The sequence below is a fragment of the Lytechinus variegatus genome, chromosome 11, assembly GCF_018143015.1.
Source record: "Lytechinus variegatus isolate NC3 chromosome 11, Lvar_3.0, whole genome shotgun sequence".
Taxonomy (NCBI): Eukaryota; Metazoa; Echinodermata; class Echinoidea; order Temnopleuroida; family Toxopneustidae; genus Lytechinus; species Lytechinus variegatus.
Genome location: NC_054750.1, coordinates 18,208,700 through 18,220,190, shown reverse-complemented (window position 1 = coordinate 18,220,190; position 11,491 = coordinate 18,208,700). Strand labels below are relative to the sequence as shown.

At 35.8% G+C, this 11,491-nt stretch overlaps 1 protein-coding gene across 3 annotated transcripts; it reads right to left on the bottom strand.

The window, feature by feature from the left end:
- Nucleotides 1-3,303: 3,303 nt before the first annotated feature.
- Nucleotides 3,304-11,454, bottom strand: LOC121424285 (F-box only protein 4-like). Of its 3 annotated transcripts, XM_041619914.1 has the most exons (8): nt 11,362-11,454; nt 10,670-10,825; nt 9,357-9,565; nt 8,371-8,591; nt 7,072-7,147; nt 5,994-6,253; nt 4,839-5,011; nt 3,304-3,892 (listed from the first exon to the last, which is right to left on the bottom strand). In XM_041619914.1, exons 2-8 carry the CDS (start codon nt 10,805-10,807, stop codon nt 3,812-3,814), a joined length of 1,158 nt encoding a protein of 385 aa, XP_041475848.1. In that variant the 5' UTR covers nt 10,808-10,825; nt 11,362-11,454; the 3' UTR covers nt 3,304-3,811. The 3 variants fall into 3 exon arrangements, with proteins under 3 accessions (XP_041475848.1, XP_041475846.1, XP_041475847.1); XM_041619912.1 differs by lacking the exon at nt 11,362-11,454 and having other exon boundaries at nt 10,670-11,344; XM_041619913.1 differs by lacking the exon at nt 11,362-11,454 and having other exon boundaries at nt 8,374-8,591; nt 10,670-11,344.
- Between the last annotated feature and the right edge of the window lie 37 nt (nt 11,455-11,491).

The following is an 11,491-nucleotide window of genomic DNA, read 5'->3' as shown; positions in this document are numbered from 1 at the left end:
TCAATACCTCCATCTCACTTGTTTGGCAAATGTCAAATGAAATTCACTCCTCATTCCACCTTCTCTCCCTCTCTCTTTCTACTTGTATCTCTCTCGTTTGTCCTGACTCTTTTCTCTTTCTCTCCCTCTAGATCTCGCCCTCTATCATATAGATCTTGAACGCAAGCTACACAATTTACCCTGCTTAAGCAAATTGCACTAAGAAAAAATATCTAATTTGAAGATAGATGCAGATTTATCAAGAAGATTTGATTTTAAAAGTAGATAATAATTGCATGATACTAAGTTTGTTTTAATTTTTTAAAATAAACATTTCTATTTGTCAAACGCTTATAATTATTTTACTTGATAACTCCACATTAACGACACAAGTAATTGAAAATATAAACATATAATCAGACAAGCATACAATGATATTTCTTTTCAGCCATTTTTTTTTATTTACATAAATCTGCATGTAAAATATATAATATCTATATTTACAAATGACTATCTTTATACAGTAAGACAAGATTTTATACAGAAATAGGTGTACAAGACCAATATCAAAATTATTATTAAACAAAAAGAAAAATATACAAATGTATGAGGAATGGCAGAGATTTTGCATATAGACTTCTGCATGTCTTTTCCCTTTTGCTCCTATTAGTCATACCCCCCCCCCCCCCTTCCCACACCTCATCCTCAGATTCTCATAAGTGTGGATCCATCACTGTGACATTGAATATTATATACCATGAATATATTCAGACTAAAACTTTATGCCAATTTGTATGTTTTGTAGACTTAGGGGGTGTTGCAAGAAAATATTTGCAAGAAAATATTTGCAAGCAATTGCAAATATTCTGTTGCAATTTTACTGATAGATAAATATTAACTGTAGCAAATCAGATTAAATTTCTTGTTTCTAGGAGCAGATTAGCAATCAATCACTATTTTGCAATCAACTACAAGACATATGATTGATTTAGGGACCAAAATAGACTTGTGATTGATCGCAGGTTTCTTGCAACACCCCATTAGAAATAAAAAATCAGATGCACCATACAACATTTCATAATAAATTTAAGTACACTATATTGTATTTAAAAATATAAGAGTCATAAGAAAAACACAGATAGGCACTGCACAGTAAAGTAACCAGGCAATAACTAAGTATGACATTCTACAAAAATATAGATTATATTATATCAATAACTTTAAAATAACAAATATATTACCATGGTTCTTCATAGCTTAAGACCTATTTAAAAAAAGAACATTTTATTAAAGTACACTGATGAAAACAATTTGATATCCTTGAGGATCATAAGGTTAAAGCTCATCTAGGGGTCAATGCATCACATTGCATGTTTTATTGATCGCAAAATCAGGCGAAATTTGTGGTTTGTGAACCACCTTGTTACCATCATTATGTTATCAGTTTTCATCATTATCATTGTTACTACTATTATTATTATCACTGTTTTCATTATATTCATCATTATCATTACAGAACTATTATTATCATTATCACTGTCTTCATCATCATTTCTTGATTACAAATATTCATAATGAAAATATGCTTTGACCAAAATACATATACCAAACACATGATGAAAATCTGATAAAGGGTTCAAGACTTGCTAAGAAACCTCAGCTGCCTAAAACTAGCAACTTATTACACATTGACTATCATGACAATTGCGAGAAAATTATATGACTTGTCAACCTGCAAATGGGCAAACCTGCACTGTGGCACCCTGTCCAAATTCTGTGCCACACTTTTTAGCAGGAGTCCCATTGTACAGGCACTATGGCCTGCATTCCTTACTCTGGTTTAATTCAAAATCTGGTCTAAAGTTGCAATTAACTATGGAGAGCCAATTGGGACGTTTAAAGTTGCAATTAACTATGGAGAGCCAATTGGGACATAAATCTTTTAACATTACAGGTTCGGTTTACAAGCTCATCTCCTACTTGGGTCATTCATAACTGTCCGGGAATGGTACTGTAACTGAACCAGAATTCTTTGCAATTGTAGCATGATGGAAGAGCTTTGAAGACACAAGAAACATACAATGCTCATAACAATTTGACATTTTTGGCTTTCCATAATTTTTACACAGAGTTAGACCACGGCCCAAGTTAAATCAGATTTCAGACTTTTTATGTTGGCACCCCACATCTCCCAATGTTTTTCCTATGATGAAATGTGGGCCAATTATGGGTTTCCTGCGAGAAAGAGAGATGCAACTTTTACTTCACTTTACAGAGTTGCTTTTTCTGCTGAAAGCTCTTGATATACATGTATACACTTAATATTGCACCTGTACCACTCAATTCTGTTGGAATGTGGACCATTTATATTAGGGGCAAATTGAAAGATAGGTAGTTTTTATTAAAGGGGAATCCAGCCTTGGCCATAAAATGGTGTATTGGGAAGGAGAAAAATAAATTAAACAGAATTATGGTGAAAGTTTGAAAGAAATCGGACAAGCAACAAGAAAGTTATTGCTGTTTTAAAATTGAGATCACTAATACTATGTAGATTTCAAATTGGCAACTAGGTAAGTAAATTAGGACAACTTTCCCATCGGCCATGTACTTTATTATCAGGGATTTGTGGTTTTCTCCCAAGTACCCATTACCATATTGTTTTATGTCCTCATGACAGAAAAATATAATCTGAAATAAAACTTTTGGGAAAAATGATAATTTAGCCATAATATGCATTGGAGTACAGGGAAGAGTAGTCCTTGCCTTACATCACTATGACATCCCATATGTGGCCAATTTGAAGTCTCCATGGGTATAGTGATTACCAATATTTACAACTTTTTTAAAAATTCTTAACTTTCTTGTTGTTTGTCCAATATTGTTCACACTTTCAGCTATCAACTTGTCTGATTTTTCTTTTCCTTATAAAAACAAGTTTTTATTTGAGTTGGATTCCCCTTTAATTCATTGATTCCCACAAATGACATGGACGAACATACATTAAATATGTCTCAATGAGCTAGGAGACGGCTGAAAATTTGAAATTCAACATGATTCCAATCAAATTTCTAATCATTTATATGTAATTTGTAACATAGAAACAAAATAGCATTGTGAAAGTTTCACTTACTATCATAGTTTGATACACAATACATATTTATAGCATTTAATAGTTTCACCCTTTTTTACGGTTGTGCCGAATACACACAGGAGGTGCGATAGCTCACTCGGTAGAGCGGGGGTTTCAGATTCCTGTGACCCGGGTTCGATTCCCACTTGGTGAGCTAGTGCCCTTTGGTAAGGCATTAATCCTCATTACCAGGTCCCTCAGATAGGACATTATGCTATCAGTCCTCTGGTTGCTTGTTTACAAGCATTCATGCTTTCTTAGCAATTAGATAAAAAATATCACCACCACAGGGTTATGCAAATAAGAGCCCTGATGACATCACACACAAACACACTGTTTCTTTTGTATTCCATAACATGAAAAAAGAAACATCTCATTTTCCCTCCTTCAATGTAAGGTATGGTCAAGTAGTCAACCTTTTATTAAGTAGCCTTATAGTTACAAAGAAAAATATTTGCCCCTTTGCAACCATAAAGATGACGAAATTCTATACTATCAAGGGCTCTGTGCCACTAAAGGGCATAGACAGTTGACTACTTCTGGGTCGAGTTTACTTTTCTTACTTGACCAATGTTTCCTCAGATTGGTTTTAAATGGGTTTGTAGATGAACTCCCCCTCACTGAAAGGTCAAAGAGATTCCTCCCTGCTGTTGATGAGTAATCAATCAACATCAAGATGATCTAGAATGGTTCTGGAGTTCCTTACATTTTCTGTGCTGATCCAACGAGCCAATCAACCCCTTCAGAAAGGCCACTCAGTGTAGAAACATCACAATCAACAACCTGAAGGAGAAAAAAAATTGTCAGAAATCAATCAAATTATTACAATAGAAAATATCAAAATCACATCCCAGCAAACACCAAGTGTTTTCATAAACAAATCACATTACTCATCAACTCCCCCTATAAAATCAACTATATGTATGCACAATATGATTGTACAAGCAGAAAGGTGAAATTAAGTTTAATTCCAGTTTTATCAAAACCTATCTAAACCTATACACACATTTTCTTTGTCCTTCAAACTTTTATTAGTAATAGAAGTCTCTTACGTGGATAATTGAATACAGGATAGGAAGTAGGCTATTTCCTATTCAGTCTTGGGCTATTCAAATGGCCTAAATTCACAAAGGTGGTTTCAACTGTACCATGGTACAGAACCAGATTTCTTGTCTTATTGTGCTTCATTCAAGCACTGATTTAGCAAGAAAATTTTAAAATCAATCACAAATATTCTGTTGCAATTTTACAATTGATTGATCACTTTCAACTACAGCAAATCATATTACGCTCCTTGTTTCATGGAGCAGATTAGCAATCAATCGCAAATTTACAATTAATTACACGGCATATGCTTGATTTCGTGAATGAAAATTGACTTGCAATTGATTGCAAGTTTCTTGCAATGCCCCATCAGCCAAAATCATGCATCCATAATTTGACTTTTCTTAGTGTATGTGAAGAAGTATGTGTAGGCCTAATCATAATCAGCATAGTCCATGGTTTTGTACCACGGAACAATCAACTCCAATTTTATAATTCAGGCCATTGGGACTATTCTTTTTTATCTCGGTTCTCATTTTGGAAGAAAAAGATTATGTAAACCAAAATTTATGGTGAGTTTAAGCAAATAACCATTTAATAGTATGAAAACACAATCAAATACAGTCATCATTTATGCCCATCAAAAAAAAGTAGAGTTTTCTCCATGACAACAAATGAAACCCACCTTCCAAGGTCGTTGTAGTCTGTCCAGTGAAAGCTGATCCGCTACTCTCACGCAAGGTATTCTGGGTACATCTGGGTTGGCTATGCTGGACAGAACAAGAAGTGGCTTCCGTTCAGGCGTCCATCTTGAATCCATAAAGGCGAATAGTTCCGGCCTCCCTGAGCTACAAGAACCTGATTTACAACACAAAATGAAGTGGATTGCTTACAAAAAACGCTAATGTGTACTGATTGAAGTGGTGTTTCATGAAGCTATTTGTATAAGTTAAGAGCGAATCTACAAACAACTTTGAGCATGACTGTTGACCCTTTCTTGGGCCGAAATCAGACTCTAAATCTTTTTGATTTATCAGCTGATGATGAAAACCGATCTTTGTAGATTACTTATGTACTATTTTATTACAAGCATCTGGGTTGTAAGAAATTCATCCCACTATGTTAGGCCAGGATACAATTGGGGTACATGCATGCCGAGGTTACGTTCAATACTTAAGTCAACAATTTTGGTATTCAATTAATAAAATTTGTGTTTTGTCTCATATTTTAAACACCTCTCCAGGAGACATGACAAACCTTAAAAAAATCTTATTGGCTGGTAAAATTTCTTTGCAATTATTGATCTTTCATTCATAAATCCGTTTATGCTATTGGTATACAAATAATGAATGTTTAAGAGTGCAATAGACAGAATACTTCAGGAGGTGAAAGATGAAATGATCCATTCAACGAGGCGTAGCCAAGTTGAATGGATCATTATTTCATCTTTCACCGAATGAAGTATTCTGTCCATTGCACGAATGAAAAAAATCATTATTTAGTTTATATGACACCTAAAAATTGATTTTTATTTTGTTCATATGAAATTTATGAATTTCGATGCATGAAAACATGCTCATGCAGTGCGAGTTCGGTCTGTTGACTGTTACGTCATTATAACATGCGCACTGCTGGTGCCTGCAGCTGCAGTCTCGGTGCGCGCGTGCAATGGACAAAATCGTATGGATCCAAAATTGCACGGTTGATGACGTCATTGCAAAATGGGCGGAATGAACGATATCAAACAACCAATCAAATAACAAGGATCTATCTAGGTGTCATATAATTGCAAATGAATATCTTGCAACATGTGTTATCCTGTGAAAATAGAGTCTTTTACCTTGGTTTAACTGCTGCGCTGCATCAACCACAAATATAAATCCTCCAACCACTCGACACATAGACTTCACATGATCATTGGGTTCAAAGTTCAAATAATCTTCATCATCCGCCGTCACACGACTGGCTGGAGCACCATTCCCATGATCCTCTCCATCGTTACGACTAGCGCCCTCTTCCTCACCTTGGTTAGGAGGTGAAGTTCGTTTGATGAGTTTGCTCATTCTGGGCTGATTGGAGTCACGTGCTTCACGCTCTTTCCTGTTGAAGTAATTACATGAAATTCATACCATGGTTGAAAAATATAACCATCACCTATATAGTATATTCACAATGTTTATTTAAACTGGATATGATTGTTTGAATAAGGATTCGTGTCAGACGGATACAATTCTGATTGTTATGATATTTCATAGAAATCAGATAAAAGATAAAAAACAATTAATACCCAAAAAGGAGAGTAAGACCCAACCCTATCACACGACATTTCCAAAAAAGAGTGTAGCTCATGCCAATTCCAACACCAATGTGTTTACTAAGTCTTACATGCATATTGCTCTTGGGTTGAATTCACAAGATTTCATTTGCGACTCTAAAGAGCACCAGTCAATGCTAAAAAATGCCTGATATAATTTTGTCAAAATGATTTTCAACCAATTTGTGAAATATTTCTTGTTATTTTCTTTAAATTGCTATAACATCTGTCCTGAAAGCAATATCTGGGTATACACAATATGCAACTGCAATAATTGCTCTCTATTATTTATTGACCATTTGAGGTATCAAATTAAAGAGCAGATATTGAACTTTTTTAAAATGTGGTTTTCTTTTTGAAACCCAGATACAGCCCACCAAATGACTTTAAGGTATCCCCTCTTCAAATTGTTTTTGCTCACTCATGCATGAATGAGAAATAATCTAAGTAATTTCAGATGAAAGAAGAGATTCTAAGCTTTACAATGGTAGGACATTTGTCTATTGTATTTGTGATTAAGTTATGATAAATCATCGGTAAATCTCGGTTTCCTTCTTTTGTGGGAAGCACTGTATATGAGTAGATATTTACAAGTGATACCAACCTAGTAGCTGAGTACAGGACTACCAGTCTCATTCTGCTCTTGTCATTCACTGTCACTTCAAAACCGGTACCGACACCTGTAGAGATATGATAACAATCTCCATTATTATTCATCATTCACTGACATACTAAAAAACTCTATGAACTATATTTAAATTTTACTACCCTTTTTATCTGAAACTTTTATATAGAAAAAGGATTTCTTGAAAAGTTTCATGAGCAGAATTGATGCTCAGTATCGTGGTACATGTATATGCTCTGTTGCTTTTATTTTCATGGAGACAAGACCAAAGCAGATCCACGACTTACATGTATTTGTGCCCAAACTCTTTGGTTAAAGTAATTAACCGAACTTCATCATGTCAATTTTTTTAATTTCATATCCAATTAGGATTAAACCCTAATTCAGGTTTAATTTTTCTACATCCATTATCCACACTTTGTGGGGAAAGCAGAGCTGCCAACCTGATAAGGAACATTTCAGTATTTTTGAAGCTGAAAATCAGTATTTCGGTGAGGAAATCAGTATTTTCAAAAAATACCATAGGACCACACATACAACTGAAACTTTAGAAATCAGTATTTTACATGAAACTATCAGTATTCTTCTCACTTTTCAGTACTAAATACTGAAAATCAGTGCTACTTGGCAGCTCTGGGAAAGATTCCCAGATTTGTATTTTGTTAATTTTCACTGACAACTGTTACAACCTACTGAAAAACTTAGCAGTGAATTCACAGATGAGATGCTTTGTGGAAAACTTCAGTCCATAAATTGGGTTTTAGAAATCAAACTTTGGTCTAAAGTTGTGGTCAACTTTCCATTAACCAATTGTGAGACTAATTTTTAACAGTAGAGGTTCAATTTGTCAATATATTTGACTTTTATTCATCATTTTAAAGCATGGGGAAAGAACATAAGCAACATATAATATAAACACAATTTGGCTTCCCATAATGTAAGCACAGAGTTAGACAATGACCAAGGTTGAACTGGTCTAAAGAATATACACCTCCCATTCTCTTTAATGTAAATTTCCTTCTGCAAAAAAATTGATCAAAATTGATCAAAATTGTGATTCACTCAAACCAGGTTTATAGGTATTGAGTACCGGGAAGGAAATAATTCTTTGAAATATCTGTGTATAGTAAATGGCTGCTAAAACCTCGGTAATAATATCCAAATCTTTTGGAAGCGCAAAGATGTAGTCATAATGTGACAAATGTGATCTGCGCTTCACAAGAACTATTTATCTTTACCCAGTAGTATCATTTTTATTGAATTGGCCTAACTACAAGCTACCTGGGTACATTGCAGGAAAGACACCGTTCACTTTGATGATGTTGGAACCGTGACCGGTGATGAACTTTCGGACGATGGTAGAGGTGTCGGTCTCTAGGCCGGGGCCGAACATGACGATGATGGGGGTGCGATGCGGAAGGAAAGACCAAAGAAGTCGCGGAATGGATGCAAGGTTGAAGGCTGGATCTCGCTGCAATTCTGGATGACATCTCATGTAGCTAAAATACAGAGAGAAAATGAAACAGAATTCAACAAAAAATACATTCATAAATGTTATTCCTCAAGTCCATTGTTGGCATTTTCATTTATTCTTATGCAGAATGAAAGAGCATGTTTGATCCATTTGCCTTGCTCATGGGCATAGGTGCTAGGGGCCGGAGATCAAACCTCAAGACTTTTAAAAGTTGGCTGATTAATGCAGTACCTTAACAATCATGAATCAGGCAATTGCCTAAAGACAATTCTGATGAATATAGTGCCATAATATATGAATTCTGTTACTGTATAAACAATGGTTACAACTAGGCCTCGTTACAACCAAAGAATCAAAACCATCTTGAAAATTCACCTTCCTTTCACCATACAACCATTTCTACCGAAGAAGACTAGCACATATAAAAGTAGCAATCAGGTTTACTGAGGCACAGTTTTCTTAGGATAGCAAGTGAAGAAATTAGGTATCAAAATATGTCCAACATGACGAGTAGTTTATATAGATTTTATGAAAATCCCCCTGTACTCTATGCAACTTGCATCGATCAGGGGTGGTGGAAAGAAAGTAGAGGGATTCCCATTCTTTCCTGGTTTCTCTCCCTCTCTTTATCTTTTTTTTTAAATTAATAATTATAGTTATTCCCCTTGCTTGATCCCCTAAAAGTACATGCACATAGGCTAGCTGTTGCACATAATTATACACTTATTTCATAATTGTTTTGAGTGATCTTTTAAAAATCATTTCTTCTTTCTGTTAAGTGTTAACTTACACATCTTTATAATCCACATCCTGCGAAGCAGTGAGGTTTGTGGGATAGGTTCCATGGCTGACCTCTGACCACTTAACCATGTCCTTGTTGAGAACTGACTTCCAGAGATGTTGATCACTGCAGAAGCTATTGCACTGCCTACAGGTCGAACTGAGACTGCAGATGTCTTTGGCATCAAGGTATTGGAGAATGTGAAGAAATGCTTGGACCTAGATAGAGAAGAGGTCAAGAGCAATTGGACATTTTTATGTCTTTGGCATCAAGGTGTTGGAGAATGTGAAGAAATGCTTTAATCTTTAAAAAAATGACTCTCACCTTGTAAACAGAGGGTCGTGTGTTCGAATCCCACCGCGGTCTAGCGTCCTTTGGCAAGGCGTTAATCCACACTTTGCCACTCTCGACCCAGGTGCTAAATGGGAACCCGGTAGGATGCGAAAGATATTGTATGTTTGATTTTGCCAGCGCCATAATGAGGCTGCAATGAATGCAAGGAATGCTCCCCAGGGAGTGGAAACTGTGCACTTTTCGTGCGGGATTGAAATGAATCCAATGACCGGGATAATAATATGCTGTAACGCGCTTTGGGCCATCCTGGGAAAAGCGCTTTATAAAAATTGGCTATTATTATTAAATGCTTGGACCTAGATAGAGAAGAGGTCAAGAGGAACAACAATTGGACATTGTTGTTGTTGTTGTTTGTTGGATATTAATGGCGACCAGTCATTTTTTTACTATTACCGCCAACTCGTTAGGGCGCCCTCGTTAGGCGTACTATTATTTTCTTCGACGTGTCCTTCCACATTGTTTTTATTCGTACTGCTTACTGAAACGATACGTGAATGTAATCGAAAAAAATCAGGTTTATTTGGAAAATTTCAAAGCAGTCAAAGGCAAACATGCAACCACCGAACCTCATCATTTCCTACATCCCGGCAGAGTGGGGGATGACAATCATAGATAATTGTATTGATACTATGGTAAAATAGCAAAACAATTTTAAGAAAAATATCTCTCAATTCACAGAAGAAAAATTAAATCAAATGATGAACAATGGACAATGACTAATGAAAATGAACAATAACAAATGAATATATATGAAAATGATGAATAAAAAATAATTCAAAATTAATAAAGAATAATAATGAAGAAAAATAAACAAATGAATACAGAATAAAGAAGCATCCCAAGGAATAAAAGAAATAGAAAAACAAGAAAAGAACAAGCTGTTGAAGATTGAGATGAGAATAAAAAAAAAAGTGAGAGCTCAAGTTTTCTCCCTGGAACTAAACCGAAGCAGCTGGAGATATACTCACAGGAATATTCAGAAGACCAACTTCATCATCATCACCATAGCAACAGCCTCCTTCTTGGGAGTGAGCACGAGAATCATCCATCTCTATCGAGCTCATTCCACCGTCATCTAATTCTACTCCTGGACTTGATGGTTCCATGGTGAAGAAGGACTTGCACTGTTGGGGTAAAACAGATACATCTAGGTTCATCTTTAAGGTCTGGACTTGCTGTGCAAGTTGGTCCAGGTCTAAGAAACTGCCAAGGCCAAATCCAGCTGGTTGACAGGCGTGCCTCGCCAAGGCTTCTTCCACTTCACGAACGTTATTCTGGTCCCCGAACATGATGGATCAATATCAATTTATATATGCTTGAATTTAAAGCAATTGATACTCGATTAAAGAGTTGAATTATCGGACTGTTATGCCTGGCTTATGCTCTAGCTTTTCAGATATATTCAATCAGTTACGTTTGCCAACCATGCCAACTGGTCATCCGGGCTGGTTATTCTCGTACGGCCTACGGGGTTATTCACGAATTCACAAATGACACAATGCATTAACTTCAATTCATCTCAGGCAGACGTGCAGTGATCAGTGACAGTGTGCAATTCTTTATTAATTCAACTAGGCCTAGATCTAGGCCTGTAAACAGCCAAGGTAATTTAAAGGTCTGTCCTTATGTGAATTCTGAGAGCTAAATGATTGGATCTTACCGTCGAGCTGTCGACTGGTTGACTTAAATCTTTTCCAACCTGTTGTGATTATTCGTCACTTGCTCCTTGTAAACAATTACACGTTGGAAGCTATTGCGTAATCGATGTCGAAGAAGCCGGTAACACTTCG

Bases quoted from the DNA above. Each gene is read 5' to 3' on its own strand.
- LOC121424285 (XM_041619912.1), bottom strand. From the start codon at position 10,990: ATGTTCGGGGACCAGAATAACGTTCGTGAAGTGGAAGAAGCCTTGGCG. The intron at 9,566-10,669 runs GTGAGTATATCT...TTCTCTATCTAG, and splicing joins TTGGTCTTCTGAATATTCCT to GTCCAAGCATTTCTTCACAT. The intron at 5,012-5,993 runs GTAAAAGACTCT...GTTGTAAATCAG, and splicing joins AGCGCAGCAGTTAAACCAAG to GTTCTTGTAGCTCAGGGAGG.